A 22,270-nucleotide genomic window follows, 5' to 3' on the forward strand; every position below is an offset into this window, starting at 1 on the left:
AACAAAAAATGTGAAGCTGGTGGTTGGTGTACAGACAGATAGAAATTGACAAGCATGCTCTAATATCCCCATACCTCATCTATGTTTACCATGTTGTGATCCTCTATTCATTCTTTCCATCCTTTATCTTTCTTTATGTTTTCTATTCTTATTACACATCAAAATATTACTTCCAAAAATTTATTTACTTTTATCTCCCTCCTCTGTTTTCTTGCAGTTATGCCAGCATGGATAATCAAACTGCAGTGCCTTATTTTCTGCTCCTGGAATTATCAAAAAATCGTCATCTGCAGCTTTTGCATTTCTTTTTCTTCTTTGTGTTATATATGGCAACTGTAACAGCAAATCTTCTCATCATCTGTGCAGTAGCTTTTGACCATCGACTTCATAGCCCCATGTACTTCTTTCTAATGAATTTGGCTCTGCAGGATTTGGGTATTGTTTCAGTCACTGTCCCCAAATCCATGATGAATTCTCTCATGGACACTAGACGCATCTCTTACTTTGGTTGTGTTGCTCAAGTCTTTTTCTTTCTATCCTTTGAAGCCTCTGATGTATCCCTCCTGACGGTCATGGCATATGATCGGTATGTTGCCATTTGCCACCCACTGCACTATGAGATGGTGATGAATTGGAAAGCCTGCACTGAAATAATCATTCTAGTGTGGGTTTCAGGTCTTCTCTGTGGAATCCTACATACAATTGGCACTTTTTCAATACTTTTTTGTTCTAATGTTGTCAACCAATTTTTTGTGAAATTCCACATTTGATAAAACTATCCTGTTCTGGATTCAATCTAGTTGAGGTTGGAATTGTTGTGGTCAACATCATTGGTGCACTGGGCTGTTTTACTTTTATTTTCATATCTTATGCAGTTATCTTCAAGACAGTGTTGAGAATCCCTTCTGAACAAGGAAGACAAAAAGCTTTATCCACTTGTATTCCCCACCTTATAGTAGTGTCAGTGTTTGTATTAAGTGCATGCTTTGCCTATCTAAGACCTCCCTCTAACAGTTCATCTGACTTAGATTTTGGGTCAACTATTCTCTATTCTCTTCTCCCACCCCTGTTCAATCCAATCATCTATAGCATGAGAAATCAGAATATAAAATATGTTCTTTCTCAGTTGTGGAGGTTCTGGAAAAAAATATTTTAATGCTTTTATTCTGCCCATCACAGTCATGCATTTTCCTGGCCTTTTTTGAATAAAGGAATATGGTAGAAAGGGATAGTTGAGATGGAGGCCAATCCAACCTCAAAACAGGAGAATACTAGAGCTCCAGATGTTGCTCACCAATCTTCCTGCATCCCTATTTATTGTAAATGCACTTTATAGATAGTAAATCTGGATGTTTGACAGCTCTGTTTTGACAACATTTTCAGAATGTGTTACCACTGCTTCCTACCTTGCTGAGTGTGAGAGAGAGGCCTAAAGTCACCCACTTGGTTACATTTCTTAGGCTCAGTAGAAATTCCTGACTCCTGTTTTCTAGCCTGTCTTAACCTCAATCAAATCAATTTTCACATCCTTTAACTCAGACTATTATTTCTTTCCCTTACAAGTGCTTTGGCAAGATAGGATACCTGGCACGGTAGAAAAGATATGTGAACTGATACTGTCTCACATAACCTTTTGATAACTACAAGAATGGAAGAAGCAAGAAATTAAATTAGGATAACGCACAATTTTAATAAAAGCTTTCAAAACTCTTAGAACTTGATACAAATTGAAAGAGATAACACGTGTTCCCTAATCTAATATCTGGAGAAGGGAAAAAAATCATCTTACTGTTTTATAATATCTCTTCAACCACCCACATAATACTTTTAAAAATGTATACAAATGAAAGATTCACAATGTAATTTGGGGCTCAGCATAATTGCACTTGGAAAAGAGCCATATACTTTTTGAAGCTCCAAGCAACATCAGTAACTTCTTGGATGAGAGTATGGGGCTTTCAGCTATCGGGATAGGAAATTTTGTCCTATATTTATAATCCTCTATTGAATTTTGTAGGGACGCAGTGGCTCAGTGGGTTAGGATGCTGAGCTTGTCGATCAGACGGTTGGCAGTTTGGTGGGTCGAATCCCGAGTGCCATGTAACAGAGTGAGCACCTGTTACTCATCCCAGCTTCTGCCAACCTAGCAGTCCGAAAGCACATAAAAATGCAAGTAGAAAAATAGGGACCACTCCGGTGGGAAGGTAACAGCGTTCCGTGCGCCTTTGGCGTCTAGTCATGCCGGCCACATGGCCACGGAGACGTCCTCAGACAAGTGCTGGCTCTTCGGCTTTGAAACGGAGATGAGCACTGGCTCCTAGAGTTGGAAATGACTAGCACACATGTGCAGGGAAACCTTTACCTTTACCTATTGAATTCTGCAGTCTTGTTTTATTGCTTCCTCTGTGGATATTTCTTGTCTATATTATACTTTACTGTTAAAGTGATTATTTTTCTCTGTTTTGCTCAATAAACTCTTTCAACCTTTAGAGATTTTTTTTGTAGATGGTTGTTTCTAAACCATGAACCTCTTATTCATATCTTATGTGGCAAAAAGGAATGAGCCCCTATTTCTTTAAGAGTATTTCTAATTCCAGTTCTATCTGGAGATGTCCATCTGAGCCCTTAATTTGATGAAAGATGTCAACAGTCTATGAAGCATAAAGATAAAGCAGGTATTTGATTTCTGCAAATCTGTTAATGAACACTTTTCCTCATGCATTTACTGGACTGTTTAATTCTTGAAAGACCTAACCAGACTGGGATATTTTATTAGCACAGACAGTGTCATATATCACACTAAATGGTGAGTAGTGGTTTTATTATTGAATAATCCACAATTTGCTGCAATGTCAAAGCAAACTAAGCCATAAATCACAATTATAAAAGATATTAACTAGATCAACAATATCATACTAATACCAAAATCATGAAACAATATGATTTAGCAAGTTGTGTATGTAAGTAATAACTTCCAAATCACCATTATTTTTTCATATTTATCTTTAAAAAGAAGTTTCAGCAGAAAGGTACTTGGCAGTGTTACTTCTATACTAGATTTTTATGCATTCATTTTGATGTATGAAGGCAAACTTTTTCCAATTTTGAAATTGTGGTCCGATTACCAGACAATTGTTTCTTTTGGATACAGATCTATAGGGAATAAGGAGATGAATAAAGAGATGTTAACTTTTATTAATAATGCATGTAAACTGATTTAAAAGTATAAAATAAAAAGCACAAAGAATCCAATCTGAGTTGGTCACTGGCACCAAAGGTTTATTCTTTCAAACATTTGGGCTCATGATGGAGCCTGTCTTCAATGAACTTTTCTCTCTCCAGAACAGGTGCGCTGGGCTGTTCCATGCATTATATTTATAGGATTCCTAGTTTTGTGTAGCTTTATAGGATTCCTGGTTTTCATGGCAGACTATTAAGTTGTTAGTTGTTTTTTCCCTTATGTCACCTTGCCCTTGTCTCCTTAGCCAGCCATCGACCCCAGTTAACAACTTAAGGCTACCCACTTCCAGGAACCATATAGATACTACAACAGCCCAATGCATGTATTCTAGAGAGAGAATTTACTTATGATGAGCTTCAGCATAAGCTTGAAAGCTTGGAAGAATAAACCTTTGGTCTTGATGATTGACTTGGATTAGATTATGCAACATCATCCTGGGACACACATATTTACCTTCATGAAAAAGCATATAACAGGGTTCCCTAACCTGGGGGCCATGGCCCACTAGCGGGCCATGAGAAGTTTTAAGAAATGGTTGGTGTGCATCCTCACTCATGAGCAAGGGGTGAAACCATGTGCACTCCATTTAAGTAAGTGGCAGGAGCACGTGCATACCGCTCATGCAAATGGAACTGCACATGTGCATGCACGTTTGCCAGTCACTCATGCAGAAGCATCCCCACTCCTGCCCCTGCTGGTTTGCAAAGCCAGAAACATTGGGGAACTGCTTCTTATAAGCTATCAGGAGTTCCTTAATAACAGCAGCAGAAATAAAGCAAGTGTGGGCAATTTCTATATTACCCTATAGTAGGTTCTCTGCAGAAGAACCCAGCTTGAAGAGCAGTATTAGGGTTTTTATTAAAACCTGACTTCATATTTCTCTTTCTAGGGTCATGAGACTACAAGACATCATGTGCCAAGACAGGTGGCACATGAATCTGGGATGAGAATTGAAAGTCTGAGAAATTTGGAGATGAAAAAAGCTACACAATTATTGCAAGATTTACCCCTACACACAAAGAGAGAGACACAGACACAGACACAGACACAGACACAGACACACACACACACAGGTGGCACATGAATCTGGGATGAGAATTGAAAGTCTGAGAAATTCAGAGATGAAAAAAGCTACACAATTATTGCAAGATTTACCCCCTACACACAAAGAGAGAGAGACACACACAGATACACACACACACACACAGAGTTATTTATTCAGCATGCAAGAGTAAAAAGCTACCAAAAAGCTAGCTCAGAATGGGTTAGAAAGTTTTATACTTTTTAAAATATGACAGAGAAATCAAAACATGTCACTAGACTCCTTAAAATACCATGGTCTTCTGCATTACCACTACACTTCCTGACAGTCATGGCATATGATTGGCATGTTGTCATATGAAACCCAGTATAATTTGAGATATTTATTTTTTTTATTGAAAAGTTTTACAATACATTTTTTAAAAAGAAAAAACCCCTCCCAACCCCCTCCCCTCTCCTCAACCCTCCCCAACACCTCCCTCCCCTCCCCCTCCCCCCTCCCTGACTTCCCAGAGCTCAATACAGGGTATAAATATACAAACAATCATAGTCTACCTTATGCAAACAACAATAAAATACTAAATCTATCACACTTTAACTCTTATAAACTAACTACAAGCAATTTAAATATCACATCAATACTTATTCAAATGCTAAATGAAACTTTTTAGTCCCATATTTATTCTGGATATAATCAATCCATCTTCTCCACTCCACAATATATCTCTGTTGTGACTGGTCTTTCAAATACGCTGAGATCTTTGCCATTTCCGCCAGGTTGGAAACTTTTAAAGTCCATTCTTCTATAGTCGGCAGTTCTTCCTTCTTCCAATATTGCGCTACTAAAAGTCTCGCTGCCGTAATTAAGTTCAACATCAGCTTAGTGTCCACAACAGTAGTATCAGTAATAATGCCCAGTAAAAACAATTGCGGACAAAACTTTATCCTTTTTTTAAATATCTTTTGCATGTTCCACCAAATTTTAATCCAAAAAGCTTTAACCTTTTTACAGGTCCACCATATATGAAAATACGTTGCATCTTCGCCGCCACACCTCCAACATTTGGGCTGGCAGTTCGGATACATACTTGCTAATTTTTTAGGATCTAAATGCCACCTATAAAACATTTTATAAAAGTTCTCTCTTAAGTTCTGAGCCTGGGTAAACTTTACATTTCTCACCCAAATCTTTTCCCAAGTATCCATTGTAATGACTTCTTGAAAATTCTGAGCCCACTTTATCATACAGTCTTTAACAAGTTCTGTCTCTGAATCAATTTCTATCAATGCAAGATATATCCTTTTAATATGTGCTTGACCTTGATCTCTAATTTGCTTTACCAAATTTTCATCAATCGTTGAAAAACCAATTTTCTAGTCCTCCTTCCACTGGCCTGTAATTACCCATACTGAAACCAAGTTTGTACAATTTTTTCTTCTCTTAAAATATTATATGGCTTTAATTGCCATACATTCCTTTCCAAACTTAAAATTTCCTTATATGTAGTCACATCATGTTTAAACCCAACACTTATATTTTCTATTGCGTGTTTCGGTATTGCCCATATAGGTATCTTATAATTCAACTTGTGTCTATACTTTTTCCAAACTCGCAACAGAGCATGCCTTGAAATATGTACCTTAAACACATTATCCACCTTCTTATCATACAATAAATATGCATGCCAACCAAATAACAAATCATGGCCTTCAAGATTTAATAATCTCACTTGTGTTAAATTAAACCAATCACTTATCGCTGACAAAGCAGCAGCTTCATAATATAGTTTAAAATTAGGCATTTTAAGACCACCTCTTTCACGTGTATCCTGTATAATCTTAAATTTAACTCGTGGCCTTTTCCCTGCCCAAACAAATTTATTAATACCTTTCTGCCATTCCTCCAAGTTTGAATCCTTTTTAAGTATAGGTATCATTTGAAATAAAAATAAAAATTTTGGCAAAACATTCATTTTCACAGCTGCAATTCTTCCCAGTAAAGATAATTGTAGTTTTTTTCCAGCTATCCAATTCTTTTTGAACTTTTCCCCATAACTTTTCATAATTATTTTTATATAGCTTTACATTTGAGGGTGACAAATATATCCCCAAATATTTAACCCTTTTAACTATTTCAAATCCCGTTAGCTCTTCTAAATCAGCCTTTCGTGATACTGTCATATTCTTAGACAACATTTTAGTTTTTTGTATGTTAACCTTAAATCCAGAAACTTTCTCATATTGCATTATTATCTCCATCAGTTCTACAACTGAGTCTTCAGGCTGAGTCACTGTAACAACCAGATTGTCTGCAAACGCCCTCAATCTATAATCCTGATCTCTAATTTGAATTCCCTTAATTTTGTCCAAACCCCGTATTTTAATCAATAATATCTCCAATGTTAAAACAAATAATAAGGGTGACAATGGGCACCCCTGCTTTGTGCCCTTTTCAATGTTACATACTTCCGTCAAACTATTATTAACTATTATGCGGGCTGTTTGCTTTTGATATAATGCTCTAATTGGTTGTAAAAATGTATCCCCAAATTTCATTTTATCTAATACTTTCAACAAGAATTGCCAATCCAATTGGTCAAAGGCTTTTTCAGCATCCAAGAAGATCAACGCTGCAGGGATCTGATTGTTTCTTTCCAAAAATTCCAACAAATTAACTATATGCCTCACATTGTTCTTCATTTGTCTACCACTTATAAACCCAGTTTGATCACCATGAATTACTTGTTGCAATACCCTCATTAATCTGTTAGCTAAAACCTTAGCAAATATCTTGTAGTCCGTGTTCAAAAGTGATATTGGCCTATAATTTTTTGCTTGGGTGACATCCTGGTCTTCCTTCGGAATCAAAGAAATAAAAGCAGTTTTCCAAGATGGAGGCACCCCTCCTCCCATTTGAATTGTCTGAAACAATTCCCTTAATGGCTTTGCCATCTCTAACTGTAAATTTTTATAATACACAGCAGTCAATCCATCCGTACCTGGCGCTTTACCCACTTTCAATTGTTTAATTGCTGAAAAAATTTCTTCCTCAGTTATCAATTGGTTCATCTCTTCCTTTTGTTCTTGTGTGAGAACAGGAATATTAGCTTCCATCAAATAATCATCAATATCTGCCTCGCTAATCTTATCTCTAGCGTACAACTTAGAATAAAAATCAACAAAAGTCTTTTTGATAAGGCTCTGCTGGTACACTACCTTGCCCTTATGTTCTATTCTATCTATATTAGAAACCCTTTGCTTCTTCCTTAACAAATAAGCTAACCATCTACCTGGTTTATTAGCATTGCAAAAAATATTATGTCTAACATACCGTAAGTTAGTTGCCACTTGATCAGCCATCAACTTGTCAAACTGTCCCCTTAATAAATTAATTACCTCTTTAGTCTTCACATTCGATGGATTCAAAATTAAAGCCTTTTCTTTTTCCCTAATTTCATTCTCTAATTCTTTCCTCCTAAATTCCAAATTGCGTCTATATTTGTTGTTCAAATATATTAATACACCTCTCATATAAGCTTTACTAGCATCCCAAACCATTTCAATAGAAGTACCTTTATGCATATTAATTTTAAAAAAATCCTTCATCTGTTTTTTACACTCTTCCACATTTTCCTGATTTCTAAACAAATTCTCATTTAAGCGCGAGGAGCGCCTATCCCTATTATCTTTTTCTATCTCTAACCAGACTGGACTATGATCAGACATAGTTCTTGGACAAATCTTAATCTTCTTAATCCTAGAAAAGAAATCATTAGTAATTAATATAAAGTCAATCCTAGAAAAAGATTGATGTCTATCAGAAAAAAAGTATAATCCTTTTCTTGCAAATTTTTTTCTCTCCAAATATCTCACAGTTCCAAATCATCCTTCATTTCAAAAAAAGATTTAGGCAGTTTAGCATGACTTGGAGTACTTTTTTAAAAAAAACCTTTGTCCATTTGTACATCCAAAACGCCATTCCAGTCCCCCATAAAAATACAAGATTTATAATCCCACTGAGTAATCTTGCTGTGTAATAAACTATAAAAGTCTGCTTGTTGTTGATTAGGGGCATATAATCCAACCAAAAGCGTTTTCTTGCCTTCTATTAACAGTTCAATTATAACATATCTTCCTTGTTTATCTGCTTCAATTAACGCCGCTGTCAAGGTATTCTTAACATAAACAACCACTCCATTTTTCTTATCCATTGCGGAAGCAATAAATTGTGTACCCAGTCTTGAGTTTAACAAATACTTTTGGTCCATAACTCTAATATGTGTTTCTTGTAAACAAATAACATCATTCTTAAATTGTTTTAAATATTGAAAAACTTTCTTTCTCTTCTGTGGTGAATTTAAGCCATTAACATTCCAGGTTAGAAACTTTGTCGCCATCTTTCGCGACCTGAAGCTTTTGGAGCGCTTCTTCCAAAATCACCTGCACTCTCTTAGGTCACGCTCCTCCCACAGCTTCACTATAAGTAAGTTTTGGAGGTGCCATCATGACTTTCTGCTGTTCTTGTTCTTGCTCTCGTCTCATTCGTCTCGAAGCAGCACGTGTCATTCTCTGATCTCTAACCTCCTCCGATGATACTGAAATTTGATCCACTCCTGTAGCTTTCTCTTTCATCTGCATTGTTCCTTCAGCACCTTGTAAATTCTCACTACGTGATTGAGACTCTCCCTGACCATTCTTGTTTGTAGATTCCAAAAGTGGTATGGGGACTGCTTTTAAAACATTACTATAAAAATCACGTGCCTGCAGCACTGTAATAAGACGATGTCTCGTGCCTTCATGCATCACCACCATACCCACTGGTATCTCCCATCTAAACTTAATATCACGTCGTCTTAATTCTTGTGCCAAAAAGGCAAATTCCTTCCTTCTCCTTAGGATTCTTGGAGGGATCTCTTTTAAAATCAAAACTTCTTGTTCAGCAATTGCAAATTTATTATTGTAAAAGGCTTGAATAACTTCATTTCTTATTACTCTCTTTGTAAAATAAACCACCACATCTCTGGGTAATTTCCTTTGTCTTGCAATCCACGAGTTACCACGGAAAATTTTGTCTATGTCCTCCATAATTGTGTCTGCTGGTCGCCCCAAAACACCTTCCAAAGCCTCGGAAACTATTTTTTTCAAATTTTCTTTAGGATCCTCTTTTAAGCCTCACAGCGAACTCCATCTCGTGGTACTGTACCAAGGTCAAATCATCGTCAATTTTATCCACCACATTTTCAGTCTCTGTCATTTTTGCATCTAATCTGATATTATTTTGGCTGAGATCTTCCACTCTCTCGTCCAAGCGTTCTATGCATACAGCCATGCCTTGAAATGCAAGTAAGATGTCTGCCCTTATTTCTGTTAACTTCTCATCCATAAGTTCTGTAAGCTTCTCATCCATACGTTCAACTAATTGTTGAGATTGCTTTTTCATAGCCTCTTGCAAAACATCCTGCAAGTCTTTAACTGTAAAAGTTGGTACAGGTGCAGGTGCAGGTGCAGAGGGGGGGGCATTAAAGCTTGTAATGAAGATTGCTGCACTGGAGAAGCCCCCGTACTTCTAGGGACTTTTGAAGATTTGGCAGCCATTTTTACCCACTATTGCCTGCTACGCACTTTCACTTTCATCAAACTCCACAAAATCCACCGAGTTAAAGATCATAAATTCACTTTCACCTGATTCTCCTGTATCGCTCTGCCTGCATCCAAGTTCTCTAAAGTTCTCTCTTGCTGGCAGGGATGGTTGCTGATGCCCTGCTCTGCTCCAAAAACCCGGAGCAGAGGCGCCCCGCAGTCGGGAGCAAGCTCAGGCTTTGGGGGGGCTCAATCCTTCAGCCGCCAGAATTTTAGCTCTAGCGGCCCCAGAGAGCTCTACCCCTACCTGAGGGCTCACCCCCTCCTCTTCTCCCAAGGAGCAGGCTTCCGAGCCGTCAAAAGAGCTGATCGGTGCTGTTTTCGGCGGCTCCACGGAGACGACGGGGCTGACAGCCAGAATGGCTGCCTGCGGCGAAGCCTTGCCACCCGGAAGCCTCTATAATTTGAGATATTAATCAGTTGGAAATCCAGTACTGAAATCATGATACCAGTTTGGATCACCAGTCTTTGCCATGGAATGTTGCTTACCAGCAGCACTTTCTGAATCCCTTTCTGTTCCAATGATTTTAACCAAGTTTGTTTGTTTGTGTGAAATTCCAGTTACTAAAAATATCCTGCTTTAGACTCAGCTGGTTGAAATTGGAGTTGTTTCAGCTGGTATTGCAGGATTAGACTGCTTTATATCATATCTTAAGTGATAAATCTCAAAACACTAAGAAGAATCCTTTCTATGGAAGGAAGGCCGAAGGCCTTCTCCCTTTGTGTTCCCTTCCTTACAGTACATATTTCTGTAAACTGGTTTGCTTGCATATCTAAGTCCTCTCTCTGGTATCTCAACTTATTCAGATTTAGCATTATATATCCAAAATTCCAGTATTCCATCACTCTTCAATCCAATCCTCTATAATATGAGAAATAAAAAGATTAACTATACCCTATCTAGAATGTGGCGTTTTAAACCATTTTTTCCAGTGAGGCTTTTTCTTTTTTCTCTCAAAAAAGGATTTTGTTCTTCTCTCTTTGCTCAATTCATCTGAAGAAGAGTAAATGGCTGCAAAGGGCATCGTAGCTAAGATGCAGGTTTAGCTCCTCAGTACACTCTTTTATAAGCCATGCTTCTTGAAGATGCTAGAGATTTAACATCATTTGGAGTATCCCAAAATAATGATAATAAATAATCCACGATAATAAATAATCCGCGGTGGCTCAGTGGGTTAGGATGCTGAACTTGTCGATCGGAAGGTCGGCAGTTTGGCGGGTCAAATCCCGAGTGCCGCGTAACAGAGTGAGCGCCTGTTACTCGTCCCAGCTTCTGCCCACCTAGCAGTTCGAAAGCACGTAAAAATGCAAGTAGACAAATAGGGACCACTACGGTGGGAAGGTAACAGCGTTCCGTGCGCCTTTGGTGTCTAGTCATGCCGGCCACATGACCACGGAGACGTCCTCGGACAAGCGCTGGCTCTTCGGCTTTGAAACGGAGATGAGCACCGGCCCCTAGAGTCGGAAACGACTAGCACGCATGTGCGGGGGAACCTTTACCTTTACCTTTACCTAAAATAATGACTCAACTTTTCACATTCATAAAACCAGAATCAATTCAATTACTGAATTAATACCTTAAACAAAAAGTCTGGAATTGTCTACTGAGAGATTTGTATGGAAGTTGTTTGTTTTTGCCAAAAGAAAGGCAAATATTAACAAAGAAATCAGGTTGACCAGAACCAATAAGAACTAAGGAGCTGAAACCATCTTGAGATCATCAAGAGTTTAGGAGACAAAATTTAGCCAACCTATTAAAGGAGACTTCAAATGCCATGAAAGGCTGTTTTCCATATTGCTTTCACATATAAATGTGAGACTTTAGGGCATGTATAGCACAGCTGGCACTTGAATTACAATTCTGCTATAATGCTTTGACAATATGGCTACCCTTGCCTCTACATATGGACACTGCTGCCTTTTTTCTCATCTGTTTAGTAGTGTGTATGTCTCCTATAAAAGGGACGCGGTGGCTTAGTGGGTTAGGACACTGAGCTTGTCGATCAGAAGGTCGGCAGTTTGGTGGGTCAAATCCCGAGTGCCACGTAGCAGAGTGAGCGCCTGTTACTCATCCCAGCTTCTGCTCACCTAGCAGTTCGAAAGCACGTAAAAATGCAAGTAGAAAAATAGGGACCACTACAGTGGGAAGATAACAGTGTTCCGTGCGCCTTTGGCGTCTAGTCATGCCGGCCACATGACCATGGAGATGTCCTCAGACAAGCGCTGGCTCTCCGGCTTTGAAACGGAGATGAGCACCGGCCCCTAGAGTCAGAAATGACTAGCACGTGTGTGCGGGGGAACCTTTTCCTTTACCTAGGTCTCCTATACCTCCTTATAGATGCTCTGCCTTCCCAAATGGGATGTTCAGATTTTTCTTCATTAAATGTGAGACTTTAGGGCATGTATAGCACAGCTGGCACTTGATTACAATTCTGCTATAATGCTTTGACAATATGACTACCCTTGCCTCTACATATGGAAACTGCTGCCTTTTTTCTCATCTGTTTAGTAGTGTGTATGTCTCCTATACCTCCTTATAGATGCTCTGCCTTCCTGAATGGGATGTTCAGATTTTTCTTCAATTTCCAATTTTCCCCCTCTTCATTGCAGTCAAAGCTGTGAAACTGCCAGAATAAGGGTTGGTCATCCTACAGTCTGCCACTAGGAATTTTATCATTATTGTATTTTTTGGATATATTTTAAAAAGGTTTTAGGCTTAAATTTGTAATCATTGCAAATATTCTTCACTTGAGTGAAAGATGCTGATATATGAAAACAATTGAAATCTATTCCTTTATGTTTTGCCACATGGGGAAGTGGTACAGCTGCAGAAATTTCCTGCAGGTAATTTACTATTACCTAGCTGCAGGGAACAATTTATTACAGGAAACAGATTATTTCCCAATAAAATTGAAGACATGCACACTTCTTCTTTAAAACATGTATCCATATGACTCTTTTCCTAATCTTATTTGCTATATTTCTTCTGGGTATTTTCTTATTGATTTCTATGGATTTACTTTATTACTTATTCTCAGGGCTTTTTTTTCTCATAGAACGCTCAGAACGGAGTTCCGGCACCTTTTTTGGATGAAACCTTGCAAGGCGGGTTGTATGACATGTGAGTTCCACCACCTTTTTCTTTTACAAAAAAAGCACTGCTTATTCTAAATATTTTATAGGCCTCTATGCGCTTACATTATATCTCAATCTATGAGCATTGGTTAGGTTTGTATTTGCAGTTTTCTCAGGCATCCAAATGCACCCTACAAAGGGGGTGTTTCTTGGTATACAATAATGAACTATCATTTTGTTCATTTGCACTCCCACTACAAATATGGTTTGTATGGTTTTATTGTGCACTTTATTCTATCGGCATTCCATTAGGTTTCTATGGGTTTAGTGATACTTCTTTTTTGCCTTTCCCCTTTTTAATTTGCAGAAAGGCTTAATTTTCCACCCTTGCACTAATGTTGTGTTCTTACCTAGCCCAGTTCAAAGTCTTCCTCCAGCCCTGGCATGAAGAATAGAGAGTGGGATTATTTAAAAGTCAGAGGTAGTATCCCAAGTGATGCAACTTGTTTCAGGGAGATCTTCTCATTTGATACAAGTTTCACCTCTCACAGTTTGCATTGCTGATATGATTGCAGTCCCAATTCTCTTATCAACATTCTGAGACATTATTATGTAATGTCTTGTTATTAGGCTATAGTTTTGCTAATAGTCAATTATGCTAATAAACACTCAGAAATGGATTTTGTTTTGATGTTATTTTACAAGACTCTTGAGAGAAACAAAACAAATATTAATATACATTCAGAGTAGGAACAGTGAAGTAAGTGCAGATAGTTATTTCAGTACATGAAAATTATGGGAAAAGTGTTTATTTAATATTTAATTTATTTAATTCTCTTGAAAGCATATAATAGAAAACTCAATCTATGGAGATAAATAGTAAGTCATTTACAATTGAAAACAACAGAAAAGGCATTTTCCTCTTTTCTAGAGTAAATTGGTGTTTATTGAAATATATCTGATTTGTTATAACTCAGGCTTCTGTGAAGAGAATTAAATAAAACGATTGCATAAGGTAGTGTTCTGATATAATGGAATAGGAAGCTAGATTCTTTTGGAAGAGACATGGTTTTTTAAAGACAATTTTTACAAAATATGACCTTAGTGTATTTAAATGTAAATATCAGTCAGTATCTAATTTGGAGAAATTTCAATGTAGATATTAATGGTAATTTTTCAGTTATAATTTGCAAAAAATTAGATCAAACCTCTATGCATGTAAATGAATTTTGAAATAAAATTAATTGAATGGTTGAAGAAATCACTAATTAGCATGAACAAAACTCTCTGGAATGGATGAAGGAAATAGAGGGTAACATTTCTAAATGTTTTCTTGTTGTTTCATTTATGCATTTACGTAAGTAAACAAATACACACAGACACATTTGCAAATATATAAGTTTTGCTCTCAGGATTTTTGAGTAAAGGATACAGCAATTTATTTTTGTATTGTTTTGCTAGATTTACATTGTCTTTCATCTAGAAACATAGGGCACCATACAAAGCACATCCTCCAATTTTCCAACACTATCACAATTCTTTACAAGTGGTGAGAGATTGTGACTGTTCCAAATATTTCATGGTTGAAAATGGACTTCAGCAGGGTTTTATGAATCCTAGGTAATTCTGTTGATCAGCATAAGAATTGATAGAACTGGAAAGACGAAAGAAGGAAAAATGTGAGGTTTAAGCGTTTTCTGTTTTTTTTCCTTTAATCTTTAGCACAGTTTTTCCCCTCACCATGATCTAATTCTACATTTATTCATCCGTGCTTTACTTTTCATTTTGTTTTTTGTTCTCAAAATATTTCAAACTCTCACTTCCCAAAATTTTATCTAACTGCTTCTTCCTCTGCTTCCTTGCAGTTATGATATGCAGCTTTTGTGATAAACGAAAGATGGATAACCAAACTACAATGCCTTACTTTTTGCTCCTGGAATTCTCAACTACTCGGCAAATGCAGTTGCTACATTCCTTCTTCTTCTTTGTGATATACCTGGCAATTACAACAGCAAATCTTCTCATTATTGCTGCTATAACTTTTGATCAGCAACTGCACAGACCCATGTACTTCTTTCTGATGAATTTAGCTCTGCAAGATGTAGGGTCTGTTTCTGTCATTGTCCCCAAATCCATGATAAATTCCCTCATGAACAACAGGCACATCTCTTACTTTGGCTGTATCATTCAGGTTTTTCTCTTTGTGTCCTTTCTGGGTTCTAATTTATCCCTCCTGACAGTCATGGCATATGATCGGTATGTTGCCATTTGCCATCCACTGCACTATGAGATGATGATGAATGGGAAAGCCTGCACTGAAATGATGATTCTGGTTTGGTTTGCAGGTCTTCTCTATGGAACGTTGCATACCACTGGCACTTTTTCCATTCCTTTCTGTTCCAATATTGTCAACCAATTCTTCTGTGAAATTCCACACTTGCTAAAATTAACCTGCACTGGCTTCAATCTACTTGAAATTGGAGTTCTTGTCATTAGTGCTGCAGCAGCACTAGGCTGTTGTACTTTTATTATTGTATCTTATGCCATGATTTTCAAGGCAGTGCTAAGAATCCCTTCTGAACAAGGAAGGCAAAAAGCCTTATCTACATGTATCCCCCACCTTACAGTGGTGTTTATGTTTTTTTTAACTGGATGTTTTGCCAATCTGAGACCTACGTCTGACACCCCATCTTACTTAAATTTTGGATTGACTCTTATGTATTCCATTATTCCACCTCTGTTCAATCCAATCATGTATAGCATGAGAAATAAGAATATCAGATTTGTTCTTTCTAAACTTTGGAGATTATGAAAAAAATATTTTAATGATTTTTTATATATATTCTATTCACCACATTTTACATTCTCTTTTCTTTCACTTCTCTGTAGAAGGGAATAAGTTAGAAAGGGAGACATAGCTGAAATAGAGATAAATCCAACCTCACAAACCAGAAGAATAGTAGAATTTTGCATCCCTCATTAGAGCTAATACAGTTCACAGATGCTAAATGTGAATGTTGGACAGCTGTGGCTTGCCAGAAACTGAAGTGATGATCAGGGTATAGAATGGTTTCCCCTGGTTTCCCCTTTAATGGTGGCCCATAATATGACATGTTAAATCTTTATTCTTTGCAACATTATGAAGGTCTCTATAATCCTTTTTCCTTAATTGGTCATCAAAATCACAGATTTTGATACTTTACACTGTTAAGACAGTCTTAACTGGAAAAGTCCTGCATATTTGTTGTTTATTTTTTTCAGAAGTGATTTGTCATTTTCTCTTTCCTAGGAGAAGAGACAGAAAGAGGGAGGGAGGGAAGGAGGGAGACAGAGAGAGTGTGTTCCATAGTCACCCAACTGACTTTATTATGTGGAGGCTGGTTGTAGGTCAATGTATCTGTTGATGGAATTGCTTGTAGAGTGCCAGGCTTTGATGAACTCACGAGTGTGGCAGGTGGTAGTGTGGCCAATGATATTTTGTTGCTCCAATTGAACTGGTGCTGTTTTGTCTCACTGTGGGTAGAAATTAAGGATTCAAGATCATGGTGTTTGACAGACAGCTGGTGTTACTGGATCCTGGTTTTTAATTGATGTGATGTTTGTCCCATGTAGAATTGGTTGAATTGTTACAATTGACTTAGTAGATTATATTGTTTCTTTCATCCTTCTGTATCCTGCCTTTGGTTCTTGATAATTCCTGGTGGAGTGTGACTGTGTGTTTGCTATTCCTAGGGGTTGGATAATTCTATCTGTCATTTCTGAAACCCCTTTTGTGTATGCTCTTTTGTTCTAAATAGAGTTTCTCTGTGCTCTTTTGTTCTAAGTAGATGTTCTCTTAGAGTTAAAGAATTTAACAGTAAAGCACTTGGTGATTATACTCTTTGTTTGCTCTGTAGTTCTATACATATATTAAAAAAATTCTAACACTTTTCTTCCTATTCCCTTTTTACTTAGTGAAAATTTTGACTTTTCCACTTTATATTAATGATCTCGGCTTAACTAACCCAGTTAGTTATACCCAGTTAGTTAATCAATCAGAAGAAATAGATGAACTTTTTGCCAACCAGATAAGAAATGTATATAGGAAGCATAGTACGGTAGTAATGGGAGACTTTAGTTACCCAGATATCAACTGGAAGACAAACTCTGCAGCAAGTGGGAGATCAAGTAGATTCCTAACCAACCAAACTGACAACTTTATTATCCAAAAGGTAGAGGAGGAAACTAGAAGAAAAACTATACTGGACCTAATTCTTACTAATAGAGAAGAAGTGATAGAGGAAGTTGAAGTTGCTGGAATCTTGAGTGAAACTGAGCCTGTCATACTGGAATTCAATATAATGTAAACACAAGCAATAGAACATAATCCAACCAGTGTCTTAAACTTTAAAAGACCTGATTTTCACAAACTCAGAGATAGCCTAGGAAAGATTACATGGATGAACATCCTAAAGGGGAAAACAACTTGGGAAGCATGGGAAACTCTGCAAAAATGCAATCTTAATATCACAATATAAAACCAGAATGGTTGTACAAAAATCTCTCTGATAAACTGAAAGACAAAAAGGACAAGTATAAAAAAATAACTAAGGCAGAATATCAGCAGATAGTCAGATGAAATCAGGAAAGCAAAGGTTCAGAATAAATAAAGACTTGCAACAAAAATCAGCCCTCAAAAAGGACTGAAATTCCACAGCAGTAAATTGTGCTCCGTTGTCAGATACTATTACATCTGGTAGTCTATGTTTGGCAAAGATTCTGCGCAGTTCCTGGATGGTCCTGGCAGTAGTCATAGTAGGGACAGATGCGACCTCTAACCACTTGAAGTGACTGTCCATGTCAATGAGGAACAGTTATCCCTGAAACGGTCACTCATAGTCTATGTGGATTCTAGACCATGGAGTTTGTGTGGTTTCCCAGCAATGTACTGGGGCTTGAGGCATCTCAGGTCTGGATTGCTGGCAAACATGGCATCTATGTACTTGGACCTCAATATCTGCAGTGTATGCCACTCAGCATACACAATGAACAGCACAGCAGGAGACTGAAGAGCAGCACAGCAGGAGGCTGGACAGCTCCGGGCTATAACCGTTTATGCGGGAAAAGCCTGAATGGCTCAAGCTGTTGACAGCCCCAGGCATGGTCAGCCCTGGTGGGAAGCCAGGATTTAAACCCATTGGCCACCTGCACTGGAGAGAAGCCCAGGTTTGAATTGATTGGATGTGATTCACCTGGGCAGGTACAAATAGACGCCAGGTATCCCCTTTTGCCCAGATTCGTTCTGTTCCTGAATAAACGCATCGTTACCCAGCTCTGTGTCCGTCTCTCTGTGAAGCACACGACTTTACACTGGCGATGAAGGTGGGATCCTGCACCGGACAACGCTAGCTGTGGACGAATTCCAATCGGCAGCTCGGAAACCGACGCAGGACGATCGAGACCACGGTAATGGCACAACTGGGTCAATACCCCATCTTCCACAGCAACCGCCCTGAGGAGTGGGAGGCGTTCGTAGGTCAGCTCGAGTGCTACCTACAGGCAAACGGGGTCAAGGATGACCGACAGAGAGCGGCGGCGCTACTCTGCAGCTGTGGCATGGAAACGTACCAGCTGGCGGTCGGTCTTTGTGCGCCCGACGACATTTACGCCGTCGGATACAGCGAACTAATAACCAAATTGACAGAGCATTTTAAGCCCGAGAACTCAGAAATAGCATGGCGGTACCGGTTCGAGAAGCGGGACCAGCGACCAGGTGAGACCGCCAAGCAGTATATGGCTGCCCTATGACAAGCAGCTCGACTCTGCAACTTCGAAAACCTAGAGGTCCGTTTGCGAGACCAGATCGTCTGCGGGCTAAGGGATCGCAAACTGCGGCAGAAAATGTTTGCCAAGCAGAAGCTGACCTTACGGGACGTCCAGGAGGAGTTCTTAGCGTGGGACATTGCAGAGGAATCCGAAGCGAGGGAGAGCGGGGCCATCCATCAGTTGTCCGGTCACAGCGACGCGGAAGGGGCAGAGTTCGAGGTGGATGCCATTCACTGCCAGCAGCGATCGAATGCCTTCTCCAGGGACCGCATGAGGGAGCAACGACCAGCAGCGGCCGATCAATGGTACCAGGAGTGCGGGTGCGGAACGAGCGGACCCCGGTCTACCCAGCTTCCTGGCTGCGGCGCCAATCGCCCCCGATCTACCTAGCATTGCGGCTGCGGCCCCAGGTCTACCCAGCCCGGTGTTCTCGGACAACCCCGGTCTACCCAGTGCACCAGCTGTGGATCAGGAAATTCCCCCCGATCTACCCGTTGCGCCAGCTGCGGAGGACAGCATCCCCGGTCTACCTGCCGCTTCAAATCGGCCAAGTGCAGAGCGTGCGGGAAGACCGGCCACATTGCGGTGGTGTGTCGGAGCCGGCAGAGGGACAGTCTACAAGAGGTGGAGGCGGACTTCCAGCTGGCCACAGGTACTGGGGAGTGGATGCTGAGGCTAACAGTTAGCCACACAGCGGGACAGTCGGCTGTTTGTGTAACAGGAAGGCATCCGCCCCTAACACCGAAAATCAAACTGAGGGTTAAGCTTCAAGGGGTCCCCTGCGTAATGGAGCTTGACTCTGGGTCGGCCGTATCCATAATTTCTGCACGGACATTCAACGAAATCTGCAAGCAGAGCGGCCAGCGGGTTCCCTTGAGGCCATCCAGACTGACCCTCTCGGACTTCCAGAACTCTCCAATTAACGTCAGGGGGGAGGCGTCGGTGATGGTCCATTACAAAGGGTTCAAGGGGAACTTAAGCGTGCTGGTTGTTGAGGGCCAGTGGACCAGCCTTGTGGGGCTAGGTTGGTTCAGGGCGCTGGGCATTGGGATCATGGGGATCCACCAGACGCAGAGCCACCTCTCGTTGGAGGGCATCTGCAGGGAATTCACGGATGTTTTCGACGAATGGCTGGGCAAGTACACTGGGACCCCAATTTCCTTAAAACTAAATCCCCTAGTCCAGCTGGTTAGGATGAAGGCGAGGAGAGTTCCATTCGCGCTCAAGCATAAAATTGAGCAGGAACTGGATAAATTGGTGGAACAGGGGGTGTTGATGCCGGTAGACGGGGTGGAATGGGAAACCCCCATAGTCACACCGTTAAAGGCAAACGGCGACATTAGGATCTGTGCAGACTATAAAGGGACAATCAACCGGGCTTTAAGCGCGCATTCTTACCCAGTCCCTGCCGTAAGCAGCATCCTGGCGTCCCTGCAAGGCGGGGCAGTGTTCGCTAAATTAGATCTTGCCCAGGCTTACCAGCAATTGCCGGTAGACCCAGAGGCAGCAAGGGCTCAAATGATCATCACCCATAAGGGGGCGTTCCGGGTAAACCGGCTGCACTTCGGAGTCAGCGTAGCTCCGGGGATTTTCCAGGAAGTCATGGAAAAGACGCTCAAGGGGATTCCCAGGGTTTGCCCATATTTCGACGACGTCCTCATAGCAGCCAGCTCAGAGGACGTCCTGGCATCACGACTAAAAGCGGTACTTGGTCGGTTTAGGGATGTTGGTTTAAGGTTGAAAAGAGACAAGTGCAAAATTGGGGTAACAGAAACGGAGTTCCTGGGGTTCAGGATAGATGCCCAAGGCATCCATCCATCCGCTTCTAAGGTCAGGGCAATTAAGGAAGCTCCAATTCCCAAAAACAAAGCGGAACTGCAGGCATTTCTTGGTCTTTTAAACTTTTATCACACATTTTTACCACACAAGGCAACCATTGCAGAGCCTTTACACAGACTTCTGGACAAACACTTACTTTCTAATTCAAGTATTTGTATAATTCTCTTTTTAAAACTTATTTGCTTTGTATCTTGTTCTGTGAGTTCTTTTTACCAAATTTTATGTATTTACTATATTATCTATATTCTATTATAGTTATTTTATAAGAATCTGTGGACTTATATTGCATCTCAATCTATGAAACTTGTTTTAGGTATGTATCTGCAGTCTGATCAGGCAGTCCAATGCACCCTTCAGAGAAATGTGGTTTGGAATACAACAGTGCAATAATTGTCTTGCTTTTTTAGACACTCAGACAGATGTCACTGGTTTCTTTGGTTTTACTGGTGTTCCACTGGGTTTCTGTGGGTTTCCTGAAACCTCTTTTCTGCCTTTTCCCTTTTTTGGTTTGCAGAAAGGCTTAAATTTTTCATCCCTGCATTAATGATGTGGGCTTACCTAACCCCAGTTCAATCTTTTCCCCTATTGGTGGCATGGAGAATAGAGGCCACATTGTTTTAAAAGCTGCTGGAGGTGAAAGAGAATCAGAAGTTATGAAACATGGTTCAAAGACCTCTTCTCATCTGGTTCATGTTTTGCCTCTCACAATTTGCATTGCTGAATGACTGCGGCTCCAATTCTGTTAACAAGCTCAGATACTATTATGTAATATTATAACTGGTCCTGGAGCATTTGGAGGCATCTATTATTGTGTTCTCAATGGACAATTACCTTAATAAGCACAGAGAAATCACTTTTATTTTTCTTTGCTAATGTTAGCAAACAAAAATAAAACTGATTTTTCTGGACTTATTAATGTAATTATCTCTTAGGAACACAATACATACCTCCAAATGTTCCAGGAACAGTTATAATATTGCTTATTATATAAGACAGTTTCATTTTAATGTACAAATCTCTTGAGGAAAACAAAACAGCTATTAATAAACATTCAGAATAGAAATCTCTATCACTGCAGATAGGTGTTCTACTACATGAAAATTAGTGGGACGGCATTGACTTAATGGTAAGACATGTAACACTCATTAAAACATAGAATATACAATCTATACATTTATACTTGAAAGTTTAACAAAAGATGCAAATTGGTATTTATTTCAATATATTTCATGTGTTATAACTCAGGGTTAGCTTTATAATTCTTCCACTAGGAAAAGAATTGAATCAAATGATTGCATAAGGTAGTGTTCCAATATAGTAGAGAAGCTAGATGCTTTTAGGAGAGACAATTTTTTTAACATTATTTGTTAAAAATATGGACCTCATACAGAAATTCTAAAGTTCTTAGGAATCAGAATCAAATCTGAAGAGATTTTTATGTTGATATTAATGGTATCTTTTACTGTATAATTTGAAAAAAATAGATGACACTTTCATGCATATAAATGAATTTTGAAATGAAATTGATTTTATTTTATTTATTTTATTTTTATTTGTTTCTTTTAAAACATTTTAGTATTATTGATGAAAACATGGGTTCACAATTTTAAAAAAAATACTGAGGTGTAA

General features: G+C 39.2%; 1 protein-coding gene across 1 annotated transcript; it reads left to right on the forward strand.

Annotated features, from left to right (window-relative positions):
* Positions 1-227: 227 nt before the first annotated feature.
* On the forward strand, positions 228-15,809 carry LOC308678728 (olfactory receptor 14A16-like; the record flags this gene model as incomplete). The annotated part of the gene is made up of 2 exons (XM_081345962.1): positions 228-521; positions 15,189-15,809. The coding sequence occupies 2 exons, from the start codon at positions 228-230 to the stop codon at positions 15,807-15,809; spliced, it is 915 nt and encodes a 304-aa protein (XP_081202088.1).
* Between the last annotated feature and the right edge of the window lie 6,461 nt (positions 15,810-22,270).

The sequence above is a fragment of the Vipera berus genome, assembly GCF_964194415.1.
Source record: "Vipera berus genome assembly, chromosome: Z".
NCBI lineage: Eukaryota > Metazoa > Chordata > Lepidosauria > Squamata > Viperidae > Vipera > Vipera berus.